The 22,902-nt window shown below is 56.5% G+C and overlaps 2 protein-coding genes across 3 annotated transcripts; both read left to right on the plus strand.

The window, feature by feature from the left end:
* The first annotated feature begins 58 nt into the window (after positions 1-58).
* Positions 59-15,875, plus strand: HR (HR lysine demethylase and nuclear receptor corepressor). Of its 2 annotated transcripts, none has more exons than XM_086703491.1 (19): positions 59-174; positions 1,481-2,131; positions 2,864-3,653; positions 5,332-5,485; positions 5,565-5,749; positions 7,173-7,340; positions 8,119-8,208; positions 8,385-8,500; positions 9,309-9,390; positions 9,730-9,893; positions 10,011-10,247; positions 10,460-10,625; positions 10,817-10,886; positions 11,075-11,205; positions 11,325-11,444; positions 11,544-11,659; positions 13,660-13,824; positions 14,257-14,385; positions 14,540-15,875. In XM_086703491.1, exons 2-19 carry the CDS (start codon positions 1,520-1,522, stop codon positions 14,600-14,602), a joined length of 3,558 nt encoding a protein of 1,185 aa, XP_086559617.1. In that variant the 5' UTR covers positions 59-174; positions 1,481-1,519; the 3' UTR covers positions 14,603-15,875. The 2 variants fall into 2 exon arrangements, with proteins under 2 accessions (XP_086559617.1, XP_025788734.1); XM_025932949.2 differs by having other exon boundaries at positions 7,176-7,340.
* A 4,134-nt stretch (positions 15,876-20,009) lies between these two features.
* On the plus strand, positions 20,010-22,810 carry NUDT18 (nudix hydrolase 18). Its single transcript, XM_025933118.2, has 3 exons — positions 20,010-20,418; positions 21,278-21,491; positions 21,755-22,810. Exons 1-3 carry the CDS (start codon positions 20,257-20,259, stop codon positions 22,348-22,350), a joined length of 972 nt encoding a protein of 323 aa, XP_025788903.1. The 5' UTR covers positions 20,010-20,256; the 3' UTR covers positions 22,351-22,810.
* The last annotated feature ends 92 nt before the right edge of the window (positions 22,811-22,902 follow it).

Genomic DNA, 22,902 nt, shown 5'->3' on the forward strand with positions numbered 1-22,902 from the left:
GCCCCCGCCGCCCCGGGGGAAAGAGAACGCGAGCGCGCTGAGCAGAGAGCGGGAGAACGCGTCCTCGCTCGCCGGCCGGGAGGCCCCGGAGCCGGCCCATGGGGAGCGGGCGCCCGGCGCCGGCCACGACGACCGCCGCCGCCGCCCGCGCCGCGCCCGGCCTGCGAAGCCCAGGTAAGGGCCGAGAGGGGGCGCCAGGGGCGGACCTTCAGGGGATACTCGTAGCGGGGCATTTCTGAGGCAAGCTTGGGCTGCACGCAGCGAGTGAGTTCCCTGTGCTTTTCCAGTGTGCTTCTCCGGGCTGGGCCACAGATCTAAAAGTTAGGATGCCAGACAGGGCTGGACTGCGACGGAATGGTGGCCCCAGAAAACCCGAGCGACCTCATGCCAAGGCTCTCTGGGCTCCCTCACCTTTCTCCTGGGGCTTCATCCAGCCGGCAGAGGGGGCCGTGCTGGGAGAGCGCTGCGGCTCTGGTGCCACCTGTCATCCTGGTCCTTTGCATGCACGTTCAATTTTCCCTCCTTTGCCTCTCTCTGGGGCCCAGCCCGCTTTCCCCGCCTCCTTCCCTCCCCCTGCCAGGCTGCAGTTACCAGCGGCCGCCAGCGGCCCTGGCACTGCCTGCTGGACTGGAGCGGCTTGACCCATCCCAGCTGAGTCCTCTTAATCCCCCTCTTCAGTGCTGGCTCACTCCTTCCCTTGGGGGCAGTGGTGAAGATCCCAGCCCCCAGCAGTTGCCCGGGGACTCTGCTTCAGAAGCCAAGAAACTGTACAGAGCTGGGAAGAGACACACTAGGGGCTGCCCAAGTGTAGGGAAAGATACCAGCCAGCAGCCCTGCCTGGCAGCTCTCCCCAGTGACTCTGGCCTGCCCTGCCTTCACTTCCCACCCCTATAAGCTTGAGTAGGGCTGAGGGGTGGGTAGGCAAGCAGTACCCCCAGATCCACAGACTGCAATGTGGGAAGAAGCCTCTGAGACTCCCAATTTCCAAGCCCTATTTTGCACAAGGGCACACTGACATCCAGAGGAGTGATATGACTTGCCCAAGGTCATGCAGCAGGTGCTGAGTCAGGGCCAGGATCTAGCCTTCTTGTCCCCTTGTGCAGCACCTCCCACCGAGCTCATCTTTTGGGTTCTTCCCCCTTGCCCTTCCCAATGGCTTGTGACCAGGGTCCAGGCTCAGCAATGCAAGGACATGTTATCCTAGAAATGGCAGTCTTTGCTGAGGGGCTCTGGCCCAGGTGGGTTGTCAAGTCCCAGGTATTTGGGCAAAGGGGTGACCTCCCCACACTTGAGCATCCCACCCAGGCAGGTCCTTCGAGTCGCATGTGGGCAGGCAGTGTGGAGTCTAGCTGTGGGTTGGCACTTGCCTTACTGGTTTGAGCTGCCTTGGTGCTGCCAGGGCGGTGCCTGCTCTGTAGCAGGTGGTAGGGTGCTTGGGGCATGTGCCTGAGAAACTCATGCTTTGTTGGTTATGCTCCAGGGATCCCCTCTTGGAAAGCCCCATGAGGGCAGGAGAGTAATGGAGAGTACGCCCAGCTTCCTGAAGGACGCCCCAGCCTGGGAGAAGATAACCCCTGAGAATGGCATTGTGGGACAGGAGTCGGATACCCTGCCTCGAGATGGCCTGCGTCGTGGGGCACTGTGCCTGGGAGAGTCTGCCCCCTTCTGGAGGGGTGTCCTAAGCACCCCAGACTCTTGGCGTCCCCCTGGCTTTCCCCAGAGCCCCAAGGACACGCTCCCACTGGTGGAGGGAGAAGACCCCCGCAATGGGGAGAGGAAGGCCAGCTGGCTGGGCAGCAAAGAGGGTCTGCGCTGGAAGGAGGCAATGCTAAACCACCCACTGGCACTCTGTGGCTCCGCGTGCCCGCCCCGCTATGGCCCCCTGATTCCTGAGCATAATGGTGGCCATCCCAAGAGTGACCCTGTGGCCTTCCGGCCCTTGCACTGCCCCTTCCTGCTGGAGACCAAGATCCTGGAGCAAGCTCCCTTCTGGATGCCCACCTGCTTGCCACCCTACCTAGTGTCCAGCCTGCCCCCAGAGCGTCCATGTGACTGGCCCCTGGCCCCACACCCCTGGGTGTACTCAGGGGGACAGCCCAAAGTGCCCTCTGCCTTTGGCTTAGGCAGCAAGGTGAGTGATGGAGCAGAGAAGGTACCTGAGGCTCAGACCACACGAGGTAGCTCAGTGATCCCTGAGCAGCCCTGCCAGGGCCACACAACTCTGCTCTTCCATTCTGATGACAAGATAAGACAGCACCCAAGTAGTCAGCTCAGAGTCAACCCCAAGCAATTCTTCTTCTGAGCAATTCCATCTCACAAAGCCTTCCTTGCCTTTGGGCCATTTCAGGATTGACTCATCCATTGTCCACCCAGAACAAATCCCTGGGAACTGGGATCTCAGAATGTGTGGTCTCATCCTGGGGTTGTGGGGCAGACGAGGCTGTCTGTCTGGGAGTGGGACATGAGGGTGCCCCATGGCCTGTGTCTACGGCACCTCCCCCTGCCCCAGGCAACCCACCCACATGCCTAGGAATAAGATTTAAAATATTTTAAGACCAGTATGGTACTGGTCATCAAACAATCTCAATAGATTCTGGAGGCCCTTTGGGGGTGGCAAGCACTAACCTTTTAGTTGCTGGATTTGTGCGGAGGTCTGAGAAATCCTGGGGGAAGGATCTGGGGTGGCCAGGGCAGTGGGGAGGCACTTAGGGAGCAGTGCCTATAAACCAGGCTTGAGTTCTTCAGTGTTTTCACAACCCTTGAGGCCACACAGGCGCACACCTGCTGGTTGTCGGTTCTGCTCGTCCTTTGAAGCACTGGGGATCAAAGTCAGCACTAGCTCCATCCCTTCTCCTCTCTTTAGGGCTTTTACCACAAGGATCCAAGTGTTCTCAGGCTGGCAAAGGAGCCATTGGCAACTGTGGAACCTGGGTTGCTGGGCTTAGCCCCTGGTGGGCGTCTCCAGAGAACTGGGGAAGTGGAACGTCCTTCATTCCATCAGAGAGACGGAGAGGCAGGAGTCAGCAGGCATCAGAATCTTTGCCCATTTCTCCTGGGACATCCAGATGCTGTTCCCCGGAACCCCTGGCCCACTTGTCCCCCAGGCCTGGTTCATACTCTTGGCAACGTCTGGGCTGTACCAGGGGGTGGGAGCCTTGGGTGCCAGCTGGGGCCATCAGCCACGCTGAGGTGCCCCTCTCCTGGGCCTCCTACCACGCAGGTGGGCTGTTGTTCATCTCACCCACCTGCTAGAGATAGAGATCTTGGCCCTTGTGGGAAGTGCCAGGAGCGCCTGGAGGGGGGCACCATTGGGCCCAGCGAATCCAACGAGGAAGCAAACAAGACCTCTGGTCCCAGGGCCTGCCCACCCAGCCATCATACCAAGCTGAAGAAGACATGGCTCACACGACACTCAGAGCAGTTCAGGTGTCCAGGTGGCTGCCCTGGCGCTGAGGAGAACCCATCTGCCCACCTGCAGGCCCTCAAGAGGGCAAGCAGCCCTGAGGTCCAGGGGGCAGGTGGCAGCCCAGCTGCCAAGCGCCCACCCAACCCTTTCCCAGGCAGTGCGGGGCAGGGGGCCAGAGATTGGCAGGAGATCCTCAACTCATCCTTTGGGAACAAAGTGGAGGCAGAACAGCATGATGACCACAGAGGTAAGTGTGCACGGGGCCCTGCTTGGGAGGGGGCAGCTGGGACTGGGGCTTTGTGGGGAAGTGGGGTCATTAGAGGTGTTTATGAGTGGATCGCACAAGTTGTCTGGTTTCCCACCGAAATGTGATAGTTCCCTCGGAGTTCATTAGCATCTACAGGCCAGAGCCTTCTAGAAAGTGGCTTCTTCTTCCCATCTGCCTACTCCCAAGCTATGATGTGTTGGTGGCAATATAACAACATGGTTCAGAGCATGGGCTCTGGAGTCAGAGTGCCTGGGTCCTGACTTTGCTGACTGGTGCTATGTGACCTTGGGCTAGTTACTGCACCTCTCTGGGCCTCAGTTTGTTCATCTATAAAGTGGGGATAAAGACGGCATCTACCTCATAAAGACTGCTGCAAAGATGAAATGATATCATTCACATAAAGGGCTTTGAAGAATTCCTGGCACTTTATTGAGTAAGGACTCAGTAAACATTCGTCTTCATTTTTTTTTTAATTATTTTTTTAATGTTTATTTTGAAAAGAGAGAGAGACAGAGTGTGAACCAGGGAAGGGCAGAGAGAGAGGGAGACACAGAATCCAAAGCAGGCTTCAGGCCCTGAGCTGTCAGCACAGAGCCCAATGCAAGGCTCGAACTCACGAGCCGCAAGATCATGGCCTGAGCTTAAGTTGGAGGCTTAACCGACTGAGCCACCCAGGCGCCCTGCTAAACATTTGCCTTTGTGCTTACTTGTGCCACTTAACCCTGTCTGGCAGATTATCCCTCCTGAAGGACCCCTTGTCCTGCCCCAGGAATAAACAACTACTCCCTTGGGCAATGGGATCATGGAAACTCAATTTGGACTCTGCCAGCATTAGGACTTTGGGCACATCCTGAACCCCTCTGTCATGCTGTGCTCTTCATGGAGGGAGCCGGCACTGATGGCCCATCACCTCAGTCTTGGCCTCCAGGACCGCCGGACCTGGATCCCAACTCTCAATGGCCTTGCCTAAGCACCCCTGCACCTGGCGTGGGTCTGTCCACACTCTTGCAGGCCTCTGCCTGGGTTGGGAAGCAGTTGGCCCCCTCTCCCTTCTTGGGTTACTGCACCTGTGGCCTATGTTGAAACCCTCAGGCCTTCTCACCTTCCGGCGCCCTCCGTCCCATGCCGGGATTGTCTCCTCAGGCTGACACGACGCCAGAGGTATTGCTAAGCCCACGGCGCAGCAATCCAAAAGTCTACACTGACTGAGGGACGCCTGGCTGGCTCAGTCGGTAAAGCACGTGGCTCTTGATCTCAGGGTTGTGAGTTCAAGCCCCACACTGAGGCTTACTTTAAAGGCAGAGCTTACTTTAAAAAAAAAAAAAAAAAAAAAAAAAAAAAAAGATATAACAAAGTCTACACTGACTGGATCTTGAACTTGGGGCAGGATAATCATCCCACCTGCTCCAGCCTTGGGCCCAGCACAGTAGACCCCTCCTCTCAGCCATCTGCCCGTGTCATTCTCAGACTCCCTGCCCAGCCTTTTTTTGTGAAGTTTCTGGCTGCCTGGTTCACTTTCACTAGCTCCAAATCAGGCTTAGTAGACTAGGGCCTAGGGGCTAGGCTGGCTCTGTATGTGGGTGGGCTGAGTGCTAAGGCACAGCCCAGGGTTCACATAAGCCCAGCAAGTCCCTGACCAGCTTCATTGTCTCCTCAGGACCCCAAGATGGTAGGGCCAGCAGCCTCCAGGACCCAGGGCTTCAGGATACACCTTGTTCGGCTCCTCTGGCATGCGTGGCTCAGTGCCAAAGCTGTACCCATGCAGCTGGAGAGGTGGGAGGGCCGGCCTGCCACTCCCGGCAAGTGCTGAGGTGAGCCTGTTGCCCCGGTGTGCCCCCAGCATCTTCCCAGTGGGGGCTCCCTCCTTACCTTCCTGTGCCCTGTCTTCAGATTGCCTCCGGAAGGGGAACAGCATCAGGAGGAAGACTTAGCAGTCAGCTCTGAGGGAGGAGGGTCTGGCCCTGAGGCCCAGATCAGCAAGGGCCTTGCCAAGCATCTGCTAAGTGGTTTGGGGGATCGACTATGCCGTCTGCTGCGGAGGGAGCGTGAAGCCCTGGCCTGGGCGCAGCGGGAAGGTGAGCAGGACCCGTGGGGCAGCCAGGAGCCCGAGAGGGCTGGATCCTGCGGTCACTGTGCTTTTACAAGGAGCAGGAGGTCTGCAGAGTGTGGGCCCCTTCCTCCCCTTAACACTGTCTGTCCTGATAACGGCTCAAGGAGAGCTCCTGCACTGCTTTGCCCTTATTCTTGGCTTAGGCTTCTAGTTAACATGAGTTCTGAAGTTTCTGGCCTGGGTGAGGGATGTTGGGAGGGTGTGAAACCCGGTCCAGTCCAGCTGCCTAAGAGCTTCTGGGTTTGTTGGGGGAACAAGACTGAGAGCCAGGTATATGTACGAACTCTGGAAGGTGAGGGCCCTCCCCGCGTTTCGAGGCTAATGGGCCCTAAGAAAGCTAGTAGGGTCTGGGCTGATGTGAAGACACCAGTGGAGAGCCAGACATTCCGTGGGTCCCCCTGGCTTCAGGCTCTCCCTCCTGCTCCCTCTCACAACACTGCATGTGCATTTGAAAATGTGTGCACACACCTGCAGCAAGGTCACAAGCCGGCTCCCTCCTATCCCAGAAAGTTCAGCTCCCTCCCCCTTTCCTCAGCCCATCTAGCCTGCCACTCCCTCAGCCTGGATTCCCAGCACTCCACATCAGCCAGCAGCCTGTCCTCCTCGGCTCACCCCGGCTTGCCCAGCCCCTCAGGCCTTGGCACTTTCTGTTCCTTCTGTCTGGAATGGCCTTCTCCTCCCTTTCTCCGTGATGAATGAACACTTACTCATCACTCTAGGGGCGCATTTTGTGAAGCTGCCCCCACCATCCTACCCTCGTCTTTCTATCCCTTTCTCCTACTCCAGCGCTCACCCCGTGGTGCCGTGGTCATTGCCCCGTCTATGGGCCCATCTCCCCTCTTGGAATGTGAGCGCTAGGAGGGCATCTCTGAGCCCTGACCAGCTCTGAGTCCCCAGCGCTCAGCCCCACACAGGACAAGGTGTCTGTTGCATGAGTAAATGAGCGTGTGCTCACTGGCGTCCTTCCACCTACTGCGGAGGGCTTAGTCAGAAACCCCAGGCGAGGGAAGGAGTGGCCGCCTAAGGTTTCCTCTTCTGGTGTACAGAGTCTCCTGCAGGAACGCCACCTCCGGAGGGAGGGAGGTGGGTGAAGGAATGTGTTGGAAATGGTGTGGATTGGTAATTCAGGACTGATGGGGAAATCCTTGGGGCAGGAATTGGGGAGGTGAGGCCTGCACTCTCCCTGGGAGGGTTTTCTGGAGACGTGCTGTGGGGAGTTTCTTTACAGAGGCTGTCGAGTAGGTGGGGGTGTCTGCAAGGGGCCTGTCTCCCTTCCAGGGTGGCCCCACAGTGGAAGCTGCTCCTGCTCTTCTCCATCCCTGCCTGGAGGTCCTCAAAAGGGACCTATGGCTTGAGCCTCCTCTGACCCTGTTCTCTCCCGTGGTAAGCAGGCCAGGGGCCAACCAGGACAGAGGACAACCCAAGCATTCCACTCTGCTGCAGCAGCTGCCATCGTGGACTCTTCAACACCCACTGGAAATGCCCCCACTGCAGCCACCGGCTGTGTGTGGCCTGTGGTCGCATGGCAGGTGCTAGGAGGGCCAGGGACAAAGCAGGTAGGAAAGGAGCTGGGGGCTGAGGGTGGGAGGGCAGAGACGGGGGCCTCCAAGGGCTGCTCTAAGGTGTGTGGCCATTTCTTGGCTGCCTGTCCCCAAGAAAGCCTCCCTCCCCAGCCCCAGCCTCAGCCACCATGGCTCAATGCCCCTTAGAGCAGACTTTTCCCTCTCCCCAGATCAGAGGGCCACGCCTGTGTCCTTGCCCACCCTTAAGAGAAGTCGAGTGCCTACTCTATGCCTCCCACTTTGCTCAGCTTGCATCTTTTTAAACCTTACAACATTGTGAGGTGGGTATTATTGCCTCAATTTTCCAGATAAGAAAAACTCAGAGAGGTTAAGTGACTTGTTCAAGGTCACACAGCTAGTAAGTGTTAGGTCCAGGATGCAGACTCACGTCTTCTAATCCCAAGTCTTACTCTTTTCATGGTTCTCAGCTTTTTCTCCCTTGGCTCCACTCAGTCACCTGAGTCACACTTAAAATTTCCCAGTGTTCCAATAGAGATAGCCAAAAGGAGGTGCAGGGTCAGAAATGTTTCAGAACACCGTATTCTATGTGATCATCTTGGAGTCTGGCAATGCATATCATCATTTTAAAGGCTCTGCATTCTGCAAGCAAAGGATCCTATGTCACTCTTGAACCCAAGTTTCCTAGAAAGCCCATGTTTTATGGATTGTCAAGCCCCTTGATTTAGATATCATGCCCTTGTCCTTCTTCCCTGTCTTTAAGCTGTGGTTACTTTGGTTTCCTGACCTGCACCTTCTCTCTTCCTACCCACAGGCTCTCAGGAGCAGTCCACAGAGGAGTGTCCTCAAGAGGCTGGGCATAGTGCCAGTTCCCTGATGCTCACCCAGTTCATCTCCAGCCAAGGTAAGCCATCTTGGAGAAATGGGGTGTGCAGAGGGCGGGTCCTGGGGAGAGCAGCTTTCTGTGTGGATGTGCCTCAGCCTAATCCCATGCCCTCTTGCTCGGTGAGGCCAAGCAGCACAGGGACAGCCTCCTGTCCACACTCACCACCAAACTCTATCTCCCTTCCCCACTCACAGCTCTGGCAGAATTGAGCACCGCCATGCACCAGGTTTGGGTCAAGTTTGACATCCGGGGGCACTGCCCCTGCCAAGCTGATGCCCGGGTGTGGGCCGCTGGGGATGGGGGCCAGCAGGTAAGAAGCAGGGCATGGGACAGGTGCCAGCACTAGCTGGTTGGCCCCAGGATTGGGCAGTGTGTTTGGAAGTTACTGACCTTGGCAGGGTTTGGCCGGTATCTTTTGATGGGACTGAAGGATATGGAAGCTGGGTAAAATCAAGCTACTTCTCACCTTCCTCTGGGGATTGGGATCCATGGATTGAGCTCTAGCACCTGTCCCACCTCCCTCGCTCCTGCCCAGAGCTCCTATCCACCTTGTGTGCGTTACAGCTTAGCGTTTGCTGGCGGGTCCTGTCTCTCTACTCAGCCGGCATGGACTCCTGAAGGTGGAGTTTGGACCCACCTTCCCTGTGTGCCTTGCACTTAACACATAGCAGGCACTCAGTATGCATTTTACAAACTTTTTATAAAGTTCATGCTTTTATTATAAAAATCATTCATTCAAGAAATGGCTTATTGAATGCATTTCGTGTGCCTGACAGTGTTACATACCCATGGTGAAAACTACAAGCAAGTAATAGGAAGAAAACAACAGTAGCCCTATAATGCCGCCATTATCATTGTGACATATTTCTTTCCAGGCACTTGCCTGTATATTTATTCAGTCTGTTTTTGTGTATCTTAGATCAGACTGTGTGTGGCATTCCGTAAGCAACTGTTTCCCACCTAATGTTATATCACATAATATTTTGCTCCTTGTAAACACAGTTTTAGGATTTATAAGAGTCTGTTGTTAATACTTGTGGGTTGGGTTGGACTGAGCTGTGTTTGCCATTTTTAAATCTCTGGTTGGATTGGGGGGGATTGGTGGATGGGTTTAACAGAAGGAGCCGACAGAGAAAACTCCCCCAATTCCACAATCTTCTTGCAACGGGGATACTGACAGGACCAAGGACATCAAGGAAGGTGAGCAGCCCCCCTGGCCCTCGCTCACATTGTGCATGGGGAGGCTGGGCCAGGGCTGGCATCCCCAGGACAGATGGGAATTGCTTTAGCCAGCGCACCCCTCCCCCCCGCCCTGCCCCCAATAATCTTCCTCACTCTTCTCAAGTCATTCCAGATGAAATAAATCTAAATACAATCTAGGACAAGTCTCCCCACCCCTGTCCAGTCAGAACCCCACTGTGAGCCCCTCCTTTGGAGAGGCAGCGGGAGACAGACTTGGCCAAGAGATGAGGGCAGACCCTATGGGCTGTGGAGCCTCGAAGGGAAGGGGAAGCCTCTCACCATTTTCCTCCCTGCCAGAGACCCCCGACTCCACGGAGACCCCAGCAGAAGACCGTGCCAGCCGAGGGCCCCTGCCTTGTCCCTCTCTCTGTGAACTGCTGGCTTCCACTGCTGTCAAACTCTGCCTGGGGCACGAGAGGATACACATGGCCTTTGCCCCAGTCACTCCTGCCCTGCCCAGCGTGAGCGAGGGCACAGAGGGAGGCCTGGGGGCCCGGGGACAGAGGCTGGGCTGGCCCTCCCTGTGGGGTAAGGCAGGTCCTGAGCTGTTCTGCTCCTCCATCCCTCCCTTCACACAGGACGACCGCATCACCAACATCCTGGACAGCATCATCGCACAGGTGGTAGAAAGGAAGATCCAGGAGAAAGCCCTGGGGCCGGGGCTGCGGGCTGGGCCAGGCCTGCGCAAAGGCCTGGGCCTACCCCTCTCGCCAGTGCGGCCACGGCTGCCTCCTCCCGGAGCTTTGCTGTGGCTGCAGGAGCCCAGACCTCAGCGAGGCTTCCACCTCTTCCAGGAGCACTGGAGGCAGGGCCAGGTGAGGCTCCTCACCTCCCAGCTCCCCATTCTCATGGCCTTGGTCACCCTCAGGGCCTCAGGGTCGCCATCAGGCAGACCTGGTCCATCACACAGAAGGAGCAGCGGGGCTGGTCCCCACACTGGTCTGGTGTCCCTCACAACATGCTCTGGCCTGGCCAAGTTGGGTGCCTGTCCATTCTCCCTGCGTCCCTCTTCCTTTCCTCACTACAGCCCGTGTTGGTGTCAGGGATTCAGAGGACACTGCAAGGCAACCTGTGGGAGACGGAAGCTCTTGGAGCACTTGGAGGCCAAGTGCAGGCACTGACCCCCCTTGGACCTCCCCAGCCCACAAGCCTCCACAGTGCAACGTTCTGGGAGGGATTCTCCAGGCCTGAAAGTAAGTGTCCCTGATGTGGGGTATGGGGAGTTGGGAGACTGAGCCAGGGGGCAGCGAAGTCCCATGGTGACCCTGGGGGGCAGCTGGAAGCAGAGCCCAGGGCAGAAACTAGACTGTCTTGCTGCCAGGGGGCCGGGGTCCTCTGGACAAGGAGGTTCCTCCCCCGGCAAATGGCATGTCTCCTCCTCTAGTTCGCCCAAAGTCAGATGAGGGCTCCGTCCTCCTGCTGCACAGAGCTCTGGGGGACGAGGACACCAGCAGGTGTGTATAGTACCAAGGGCTGGCCCCACCTGCCGAGGCTCTGCCCAGCCCCTTGCTGTCACTTCTCCTTCTTCACCCCCACCTCAGTGTTCCCTGCTTGCCTCTGGGAGTGACCCCACTAGTGGTGGGCTTTGAGGGGATCTGGGTGCCTGGGTTGAGCCTGCTGGGTATGACCCTGCCCTCTTCAGGATGGAGAACCTGGCTGCCAGCCTGCCACTCCCAGAGTACTGTGCCCACCATGGGAAACTCAACCTGGCTTCCTACCTCCCACCTGGTCCTGCCCTGCGTCCACTGGAGCCCCAGCTGTGGGCAGCGTATGGTGAGTGCTACTCCACCCTGCCCAGCCCCTGAGCCCATTCCTGTTACCTCTGGGCCCATGTGTGTCTGTGCCAAAGTCCTGGAGCCCGTGCCCAGCTGTCCCTTTTCTGCCTCCATCAGGTGTGAGCCCACACCGTGGGCACCTGGGAACCAAGAACCTCTGTGTGGAGGTGGCTGACCTGGTCAGTGTCCTGGTACGTGCTGAGGCCCCACTGCCTACCTGGCACCGGGCACAGAAAGGTGGGTCCTGGGCCAGAAGCAGGAGTGGGGACAATCTGCAGATTTCAGCGTGCTGTTTCTGCTTACCCTGGGCCCTCCTGAGCTGTTTTTCTTCCACAGACTTCCTCTCAGGCCTGGACGGGGAGGGGCTCTGGTCTCCAGGCAGCCAGGTCAGCACCGTGTGGCACGTGTTCCGGGCACAGGATGCCCAACGCATCCGCCGCTTTCTCCAGATGGTGAGGAAGGAGCTGGGAGCCCTCTTCCCCTGCGCTGCCCTCATGCTCCCTGGGAGTCGGGGTTCCCAGCCCAGGAAGCCCTCCCTGTTGTGTGTGTCCCATGTGCTCACTCTCCCTGCCCCTTAGGTGAGCTGGACAGCCTTGACTCCCACAGACAGGTACAGAGAAGGCAGACTGGGACCTTATGAGTTGTGTGCTGGGGCACGCAGAGAGAGCAGGGGCTGAGGAGGGACCTCATGATGAAATGAAAGCAGGAGCCGTCACAGGCTAGGCACTGTGTAAGAGCCTTGGGTACATTATCTCGGTTAATCGTCATAACCACCCTGTGTGGCAGGCACTGCTGCTTTCCCATTTTGCAGATGAGGAAACTGAGGCTAAGTGGTAGAGTGGAGACCTGAGCTTATGGCTATTCCCACCTCAGGTCACTACACTGCTCCTCCTGGGGGCAGGCAGCATCCCCTGCATAGGCTGGGGGTGGAGGGGGGGGGGCCTGGCAGAGGGCAAAGGGAAGCCCATCTGAGATGTCCTCCTGCTTCTCCCCTGTCCATTGTCTACACCTTATGAGGAGGTGCTCTTTGGGGTGCTAGCACTTGAAGGCTGAGGGAGACAGCATGGTAGGTAGAGGGACAGACTGGACAGGATGAGGAGCAGGGAAGGAGAAGATGAGCAGGGGGCAGGAAGCTCCAGGGGGTGGAAGGCAGTGGAAGGCTAGTGTTAAGGTTAGGACAGGCACAGCAGTTCCAAAGGCCAGCTGAACTCTGATTGTCCTGGGAAAAAGACGTCCACCAAGTGTCACCCCTGCTAAGGCACACACATACATATACACAGACATGCAGGTGTTAAACTTGCTGTCCACCACCACCCTCCTGCCCACAGGCATGTGTATCTGTAGACACATCGATAAACACACACAGATCTGTAGATGTACACACAGATGCTAGAACACACAGAGGGAGCAGACAGAAGCACACCTTCATACATAGACAGCCTCATCTAGTCTGGGTGTGGTTCCTCTAGGCAGTCTCATATGGCCAAACCTGATGATTCATGGAGAAGGTTTGAGGGGCATATTCTCACTGGGTGGCCTGGGAAACACTGATCGAACTCCAGGATGCACTCAGAGGGCAAAAGAGCCTGGGCACCTGCCTGGGGCTACCTAGGGTCCAGCCTAACACACCAGCCTCCCTTTTCCCCATGGCCCAGTCTTGGAAGCCTGAGTCCTAAGTCCAGGGACAATTGCTGAGGTCCTACTGAAGGGGTGGATTTGTCCAGCAGCCAGTTGGGGCACGATGCTGGCATTTACCCCTACGGCTATTCCCTGGGCGTCTACTTCTCTGTCCCCTGTGAATCCCTGTGTGCCCAAGGAGTTCCCCACTCTGGTTGGGCTGATGAAGGCCACCCCTCCCCATAGCCATGCCTGCTCCAGAGGCCTCAGCCCAGCAGGCAAGGCTGTACTTCCACTGGGCATCAGAACTTCTGTGTGGCCTTTGTTGCATCTAGGATCTTAGAAGAATCTGATAAATGCTTTAGATCATCTCATCTCAAGGATATACAGCCATCTAGTCACCTACAACTTAGCACACAATTCAGGACGTTCACAGGACTCCAAGTCAAGATCTCCTCATGTAGACAGTTTATGAGTTGGGATTATGCAGGATGTGTTTCTGGGTTTTAGAGAAAGGGGCCCAGGACCAGGGACACAGAGGCTACTGAAGGCATCTAGCCCCACGAAAGGTGGGGGTTTAGACTCCCAGCCTCAGAGCCTTAAACCTTTCCTCTAAGCTGTTTCCAGCCACATCTCTGTTCTGCCAACCTGAGCAGCCCTAGCTTCTCACCACCCAGCCCCTTCTCCCACTCCTATGACCTCCCCTCCTTGCCCCGCAAGACTTGACCCCTTCAGCTCTTGGCCTTTGCGCCCTGACCTTTGGGAAGTCTGTGCCCCATCCGGCAGCCCTGTCCTTGTTTCCCTACCTTCCTCATTCTGCCTTCTCTTCTTTGAGGTGTGCCCGGCTGGAGCAGGCAACCTGGAGCCTGGCACCCCGGGCAGCTGCTACCTGGACGCAGGCCTGCGGCGGCGCCTACGGGAGGAATGGGGCGTGAGCTGCTGGACCCTGCTGCAGGCCCCTGGAGAGGCTGTGCTGGTGCCTGCGGGGGCTCCCCACCAGGTGCTTCCCCAGCAAGCCAGGGGCTCTGCAGAGAGCTCACACTATGCGAAGCGCCAAGAGCAGACACCACAGTGATACAGTGTTCCCCGGCCTGCTCTGTCTTTGCCCCTCCCGATGCCCTGAGAGCTAGGCAGGGCAGGAAGTCATGCCCTGTTGTAAGGAAGAGGAGAAGCTGAGTGGTCTTGAAGTCATCTAGCCCAACTGAGCTTCTTGTCCTCGGTTCCCCACCCTGCCTGTGCCACCTCTGGCATCCCCTGGGCTTGGTTTTGGCCTTGCCCTTTGAGGTGCCTGGTGCTGGATCCAGGGCTTCTGCTCTCTGAGAGCTGGGTGGGGGTCATTATGGGAAGTAGACCTCAGGGACAAGAGGGGCAAGGGGAGGATGTGTGAGCCCGAGTCTCCACTGACCCTCTGCCTACCTCCTGTCTGGCACAGGTACAGGGCCTAGTAAGCACAGTGAGTGTCACTCAGCACTTCCTGTCCCCGGAGACCTCTGCCCTCTCTGCTCAGCTCTGCCACCAGGGACCCAGCCTGCCCCCTGATCACCGCCTGCTTTATGCCCAGGTGAGTGTGACACTGGCCAGGAGGGCAGTTGGGGTGGCATAGCAGATCTACTCTGTGCCAAGCAAGCAGCCAGCCGGGGCCTAGGAAGGGCATCCTCAGTGGGAAGAGCCCAGGAATGTGACTGTAAACACCTTGTCCTCTCTTTTTCTCCTAGATGGACTGGGCTGTGTTCCAAGCAGTGAAGGTGGCTGTGGGAACATTACAGGAGGCTAAATAGGGGTATCCCCAGTGTCTGGGGTAGGTTGGGGGGCAAATACTCAGTCCAGGCACAGCTTCAGCAGATAATGATGCTGGGATAATTGGGGACTTTTGGTCAATCCCTCAAGCACCACTCTGGGCACAGACAGGGCACCCTGTTCCCCGCTCCAACCTAGGCCCTACAGCCAGCAACCACAGTGCCGTTGAAGCTCACACCTGCCCTTCGCAGGCTGGCACCTGCTGTCCCTGCATCTCTTGCCATGGTACCAGGCCCACACTGGGGGTGAATGACTCCCTTCAACCCTTGCCCCCTGAACCCAGGAGGCAAACAGCCCTTCCCTGGGGCACCTCGGGAATCATTCTGGCTTAAGCAACACCTTCTTCTGCTGCCTCATCCCCTGCTGTCCCACCTGTGCCCGTGCTCTGCTTACACCACCTGCATCTTCACTGGGCTCCCGGGTGGCCCTTCACACTGCAGGCATGCTGGACAAGGGGCCACTGAAATCCTGCCCTCTCGCCAGAGAACAGTGAGGTGTGGGGAGAGGGTGGCATCAGAACATTGCCCAGGCTTGGCTGGAGGGAATGATATGGGTGATGCCCTGTTCCTGCTCCCTCTTCTCACCTCCCTCCTTCATGATTTCCATTAAAGTCTGTTGTTCTGTGAATGCTGCTGGAGTGGTTGGCCCTGCTCCTGCAGGCCACATGGACTGGGGAGGGGTGGGGAGATAAGGAAGTGGAGTGGGGCAGGGGTGGGGGTGATGACAGGGACCTCAAACACCCCTGCCTACTCTTCTTCCTGGGGCCTGGATCCTTTTCCCACTGAGGAGCAGATGGAACATTCCAGGGGTCTGCCCCTGAGGATGCTCCTGACAGCAGACGGTGGGCAAGGCACCCTGGGGTGCAGCAGCATGGCAGCTTTCCTGTGCACACTGGCTGCAGAGATCTAGAGCCCCAACCCGCGGGCAAACTTCAGGCTACCCCAGCTCTCCTGTCTGCCCTGACCTGGAGCACTGGGAGTGCGGCCCAGGAGAGCCCTTGCCTAGCCGTCTGCCCTCAGTGCCCGCGGCTGGCCCCAGGCCCGCTACCCGGGGACTGGCTTGCTGCCCGAGAGACAGTTGATGGGCCCCTCCCCGCCCCCAGGGCCCTCCGGGGTGGCTCAGCCCGCTCCGCTGCCCTTGTACATCTTAGCGCCAGCATACTCCAGCTCTTGTTATACCTAATTGTTCCTGCGGTGGTTCGGGGAGTGGGTTTTTTTGTTTTTTATGAAATAAAATTTTTTATTATAAATTTAATATACTTTCAGAACATTTAGAAAATAGGAAAAAGTCACTTGTAAGCTCATCTCCACTCACCCCGACCCAACCACTGTTAGCATTATTGGTGTATTTCCTTGTATTTTCTCTAAGGGTTTCATACATGATTGAACTGATGCGTTTTGTACTTGATTTTTCCTTTCAACACTGTGTTGTGGTCATTTTCTGTGTTGCTATGCAACCTTCATTTTAAATAGCTGCTTATATTCCCTTATGTGGCTTTGCTGTGGTTTACATAACCATCCTGCACCTAAAAAATTAGGTTTCTTCATTGTTTGCAAAGCAAGGTTATTTTCATTCTATCATGGGATAGAGAGAGAAGAAAAAATGGAAGCAGTCCTACACTTTGCCACTGTTTTCATTTAATTGATCTCATTTAATCCCTTATCATGGTTTTGAGGTAGATATTATTTATTTATATTTTACAGAGAGGAAAGAGGCAGGCTGGGGTTAAGTCACCCAAGGTCACGCAGCAATTTTAGTGGCAGGATTGGGATTTGAACCAAGCTTCCGGACTTGAGCCTCGTTTACATTAGTTTCGGCCCTTAATGGACTTTGCAGATGAGCTTGCTGTTCTGTCCTCCTTCCAACACACACACTTTACAGTTGATCATGTTCCAAGTGGCACTGCACGACCATCCCTACTTACACTTCACCTTATATAGCTATGTCCTAATGTCACCCTAGAACCCCAAACATGGGGTCCTTCCTGCAGGAAGACAGAGATAGCCCAGTCACCAGGCCTCTCTTTTCTGCACACCTCTCTGCTGCCTCCATCTCATGGCAGGTCACAGCACCCTCGAGTGCATATTGGATCTGACTCTTGCAAACAGCAGGTGGACCAAATGTTCTAGGACTGGCCCTGGGCATGAAGCCAGTCCAGGTGGGTACTGACCCTGAGACGTCTGGGGGCACTTGGTGGCACTGTTCCTCATGGAGGCTCAGCTGGCTCACCCCAGTCCAGCACTGCCCTTGGGGTCTCTGCTTCTCCCAGCATCCCTGCTGTCCACTGTCTACTCCAGCCCCTCTCACTCGCCCAGATAACACAGAAGCACAACCCTCAGCGCCGGAAGTGACATCAGCATGTAGATAAGCAGTGCTGCCTTTTTCTTTTTTCTTATAAAGTACCTTTTCAGAGTTTTTATTTTGAAATGATTTTAGATTTACACTCAAGTCACAAAGATAGCACAGGAATTTCCTGATTACCCTGCATCCAGCTTTGTCCCATGTTAACATCTTACACAAACATGGCACAGTGATCAAAACGAAGAAATCATTATTGACACACTAAACATTTTAAAAAATATTTATTTATTTTTGAGAGACAGAGGGAGACAGAGTGTGAGTAGGGATGGGGCAGAGAAGATACAGAGTCCAAAGCAGGCTCCAGGCTCTGAGCTGTCAGCACAGAGCCCAACACGGGGTTTGAACCCACAAACCCTGAGATCATGACCTGAGCTGAAAAACGCTCAACCGACTGAGCCACCCAGGCGCCCCTATTGATACAACACTATTAACTAAGCAACAGAATTTTGGGATTTCACCAGTTTTCCACTAATGTCCTTTTTCTGTTTCAGGATCCACCTATGCCTGCATGATACAGAAGGCCTAGAGGGGAGATGTGGCTCTCCCAAGGTCATTCAGCCAGCTAGTGGCAGAGCACAGGCTGAGCCAAACCTCCCCCTCCCTGTATACCTTGGGCTGCTGCCCTCCTCACACTCCTACTTTGCAGAGGGACGGCATTTGTTGCTCTGTAAAGGCCTCCAGAATCACAGACACCCTTGCCCCACCCTGCCTGCCCATCCCTGGCCCTGTTTCCAAGATTGCCTACACTGCCTTTCTGTACATGTGCTCACACGCGCATGTGTGTCCACGTGCTCTGAAATGACTGCCTCAGGCTTTGCTCCCATGGATGCTGGGAGTCCTGTACTCTGTGATCTACCAGTTTGGCCACACTTGTCCATCATGCTGGGCAGCCCCCCCCACCCCCCCCACCCCCCACCAGTGTTCTGCTCTCTCTGGAAATGGAGGATACAGAGCAAACTTTAACAAAGAACTTTCTTTATTTCTGGTTCTGGAGGCTTCTCCCTCAGCCCCCCTTCCTCCCTCAGCTTTTCTTGTCAGTCTTAGGGCCTCTGCTTAGTCTGGTGTGTTCTGTCTTCCACCCAATGCCTTGAGAAAGTCTACTTTGTTGTCCCCCTCTGCACTCCCAGAAGGGCTGGGTACAGTGCCTGGAGAGCCCTCTGCCTGCGCAGCCCTTCTCAGTTTACAAGGGGCTTTCCTGTTGCCTCGTGTGTTCCTCACCACAGGGGTGATTAGGTCCACTTAACAGGGGAGGAGTGTTTTTCCCAGTGATAATGGAGCCGTGGTTTCTTGCAGGCTGCTCTTCCAGGCGGCCTGGTGTTTATCTTAGGCTGCCTCTGAGGCTCTCATAGCCCTGCCAGACATGACCTCATTCTCTCTCAAATCATCCCTGGGAGGCAGAAAGGAGTCTGGGACCAATGCAGTCCCCACTTCACAGATGTGAAAACTGACCTTCAGACACACACACACACACACACACACACACACACACACACAGCAAATACGTTGACAAGTTGCTTTTCAGTCCTAGGGGCCTGACTCAGTCCCGTGAGTTCCGTTGTTTGGGAGTGGAGAGGTCTTGGATAGGGCTGGGGGCAGCAGTGTTTGCCAAGTACTTCAAAAGACTGTGGGCCTGGCAGGGACATCCCACCTTCACATGCAGGGCCCTGTCTCCAGGGAACCTGCAGTCAGTTCCCTGGGAGAGAAAGGCCTAACGAGGCCAATCTGGTGTGACTGGAATTCCTGAGGGTAGGCATATTTCATGACAGTGGGCCTTTGTGTGGCAGCAACAAGAGCTGTGGCCAGGAGGACCCACCCTGATGCTGCCTGGTCATGGTGACCCACACTGGACAGTCTATAGAGCTCCTCCCATGACATCTCACCTTCCCAACAACTCTGTGAAAGAAGAGCTACTATGAATCTACTGTTCAGATGAGGAAACTGAGGCCCACAATTTATCCAGGGGCACATAGCCAGCCAGTGAGCAGTGGCCAGACATCTGCTTCCAAGTCCAATGCTTTGCTCCACCAAGCTCCCAAAAGGAAAGTGCACAAAGCCAGCAGGCAGGGAAAGGGGAGACCCAACTGAGGACAAGAAGCCCAAAGTTGGCTGGCTTCACAGTTTCACTCCAGTTGGCCCTGTCCTACTGTCCTGAGAGTAGGTTAAGGGAAGCTCTGAGGAGGAAAGGTCAGTCTGGGAGAGAAGTAAGAACTCGCCAAAACAACCCACACCCTGCTCTCATTGTGCCAGGCCACCAGGCTGTGTGAGCTGGGTGTGTGGGGGGGGCGGGGGGGGGGGGGGACAAAGATGAAGGAGCAGGACCTGGTCCCTACCCTCCACAGGGCTTTCAGTCTGCAGTGGAGAGGGCCCTAAAACTGTGTGGGAAATGCAGTGGGCAGGCCGCCAGGACATCGATGAAGGCTGGACTGGCTGATTCCAGACCTTCTTTCTATCCCCAGTCCCCTCCTCCCATCTCCAGCCACACCTTGACCATCTCAGCCCTGCTTCCTCCTTCCTCTGAGCACCTGTCACACCTCTTGACCAAGCCAATCATTTAGCACTTGGCTTATAACCCTCAGATGACTTTTTATTATATGTTTATGTCCACCTTCCTAAGGTCAGAATCTCCTCCAAGGCAGGAGCTACTCTTCCTCCTGTGACAGTGACATGAGGTACATTTTTAGTGAAGAAAGAAGGTTATTTGGGAAGTGATCAATTTGGGCAATACCATGGTAGGTGTATAACCACAGCTGCACAGTATAGGTCCAAGCCACAGCGCCGGGCCTCAGTGATGTCATCGGCTTGCTGTGACGTCATCGTCGCTGGCCACTGTGGCGCTCCTCTGCAGCCTGCAGGCACGATGACGTCACCGTCCGAACTCGCCCAGACAAGTGCTTGCTGGAGGAATTAGCGAAGCTGGCAGCTAGAAATGCCGGAGAGAGGCCGGGGCGGGGCGGGGCGGGGGGGGGGGCGGGAGGTAACTGAGAGGCAGAGGTCAGGGCGCTGCGCGCACCACTCAGACCTGGCTCCTAGACCCCTTACGGACTGGCCCCGCCCCCTCAGTCTCTGACGCGAGCCAGCCAATCCGGGCAGCCCGCGGTGACGCGTAGCCTATCAGCGGACAGGGCTCGCCGGGCGCTTCCGCGTTCTCGAGCGCGCCTGGTCCGAGTCGGCAGGGGGAGGGGGCGAGGGCGACTGACTGGGATCTCAACCGCGTCCCACCCCACCCGGTGCGACCCACCTGCGGGGGCCCGTCCGCTGCCTCCCAGGGGACCCGATGGCCTCGGAGGGTCTGGCCGGGGCGCTGGCGGCGGTGTTGGGGGGCCAGGGGCTGAGTGTGCACAGCTGTGACTCGGAACCGGCCGAGGAGCCGCCGGCGCCGGTGCGGCTGCGGAAGAACGTCTGCTACGTGGTGCTGGCCGTGTTCCTCAACGAGCAGGTGAGCGTCCGCCCGCCGGGCCCAGCGCCAGGCCCTCTGGAGCACGCAGCCAGCCCCGGTGGGGACAGAGGACCTACCGACAAGAGCCACCGCTTCTTAGTGCGTGGTGCTTCCCAGTTTTGCAAAGCACTGACACTCACACTTACATCTGAGTTTTGTGCGGCCCAGCCCCGAGACTGTACCCTCAGAAGAGGGATCTGAGGCCCAGGAGCCTGTTTATTTCCTCTCGCTAGGCCTCACTGTCTTGAGAGGAGGGCTGCCTTCTTTCCCCAGAATCTAGCATAGTGCCCGCCTCGGAGTGGGCTCAGATCTGTCCAGTGCTTCAGAGACCTCTGGGTCCCATGGACAGTAATGGCACAACCTGCACTTATACTCAGACTTTCTGCCCCACCGTGTGATGTTCTTTTGTGCTGATCCCTGTACAAGTTGCTGCAACAACAGCTAGAAGGGGCCAGGGCTGTAGGTAGGAGTTTATGGGGTGGGGCCTGGGAGTGTGTTTCAAAGCCTAGGCCCCAGTGTGAGGCCCCTCCATGAGGGGAGGGGGGATGTCTACAATGCATCTACAGACAGGAGTCAGCGCAGGATACATGGCAAGCCTCACTGTGGGGCCTAATCCCCAGCCCCTGAAACAGCTCCCAGGAATCTTAGCCCCTTTCTGAAATGGAAGTCTGAAAGCAAAGAGGGATACATTGCACAGCGAGACAGCTGCAGCCCCCAAGCACACAAGGACCAGTCAACAATTTGAGGTATCCACCAGTAAGGGGGTGTTGGGTGACTCTGAGCTAGGATCTAACCCCAGGGCAAGGGAAGGTTCCCAGCCCAGCTGTGGTGGGGGTGAGGATCCTCTCTCTCCCCTCAGGATGAGGTGCTACTGATCCAGGAGGCCAAGAAAGAGTGCCGTGGGTCCTGGTACCTACCCGCGGGGAGAATGGAGCCTGGGGAGACCATCGTTGAGGCACTGCAGCGGGAGGTGAAGGAAGAGGCTGGGCTGCACTGTGAGCCTCTGACGTTGCTGTCTTTGGAGGAGCGGGGCCCCTCCTGGATCCGCTTTGTGTTCCTCGCTCAAGCCACAGGTATGGCCCACCTGGTGGCAGTGTTTGGCAGGGGGCAGTTGACACCTTTCCCCCAACTTGTCCTCTGGTGAGATGAGCCCCTTATTCTGTCTGGTACAAGCCTGGCATCTCCAGATTCCAGCCTGAAGATTTGACCCCCAGCCCCCACAGCCCCATGACCCTGGGTCAGGGCTAAAATGCCTGGGTGGCCATTTACTCCGCCAGGCCCAGCATTTCTCTCAACAGAGACCCTTTCCTCCACCCCATCCTCGACATCCCTGCAGGTGGAATTCTCAAGACTCCCAAGGAGGCAGATGCAGAGTCCCTGCAGGCTGGCTGGTACCCTCGGACCTCCCTGCCCACTCCGCTGCGAGCCCAGGACATTCTGCACCTGGTGGAGTTAGCTGCCCAGTACCGCCAGCAAGCCAGGCACCCTCTTATTCTGCCCCAGGAGCTTCCCTGCAGTCTGGTCTGCCAGCGGCTTGTGGCCACCTTTACCAGCGTCCAGACAGTGTGGGTGCTGGTGGGCACAGTGGGGATGCCTCACTTGCCCATCACTGCCTGTGGCTTCACTCCCATGGAGCAGAGGGGTGGCATCAAGATGGCCATCCTGCGGCTGCTACAGGAGTGTCTGACCCTTCACCACTTGGCAGTAGAGACCAAGGGGTTGCTTGGACTGCAGCACCTGGGCAAAGACCATGCAGATGGCATCTGCTTGAATGTGCTGGTGACTGTGGCTTTTCGGAACCCAGGTATGCAGAGGGAGCCCCCAAAGGTTCGGGGTGAGAACTTTTTTTGGTGGAAGGTGATGGAGGAAGACCTACAAAGCCAACTCTTACAGAGGCTTCGGGAATCCTCTGTCGTCCCAGTCAACAGATAGGAAGGTGCCATCTCTGTGCAAGGAGCTGGGTGACGGTGCTCCCCCCACCGTGGCTTTGCTTTCCTCTGGGGGAAGCAGGAGGTTGGCAGTCAGGGATCTGGTGGTGTTGGGAGCAGGCAGGTTGTCTGGTCCCCTGGTTGTCAGGGGAATTTCCTTCTCCATGGAGCTGGTCCCTACATCGCACTGAAAGGACAGTGCCTTTAACCCAACAAGGATTCCAGAGCTCAAGGACCTAATTGCCCCATGGGTACCGATGAGGGCCCTCCTCCCTAAGGGGATGGATGTGAGAACCTTCTGAACGTGAGATGGCTACTCGTCATCATGAACCTACTTGTCATTTTCCATGCTTGCCTCAGGAAAGGCCTACATCTGATTCTCAGGCGCTGAGAACATGGACTGGGTGCTGAGGGAGGTCATTCCAAGGGAGTGGGCCCCTTGCTGAGTAAATACGTGGTACTTACTTTGCTTTCCTGCCTAAATGTCTCTGTGGAGAGGGAGTGAACAGGAAGAGGGGAGCACATCAAAAAAGAAGCTCCTCCCCTTGTCCCACCA

The sequence above is a fragment of the Puma concolor genome, chromosome B1, assembly GCF_028749965.1.
Source record: "Puma concolor isolate L17-30 chromosome B1, mPumCon1.1.hap2, whole genome shotgun sequence".
Classification (NCBI taxonomy): domain Eukaryota; kingdom Metazoa; phylum Chordata; class Mammalia; order Carnivora; family Felidae; genus Puma; species Puma concolor.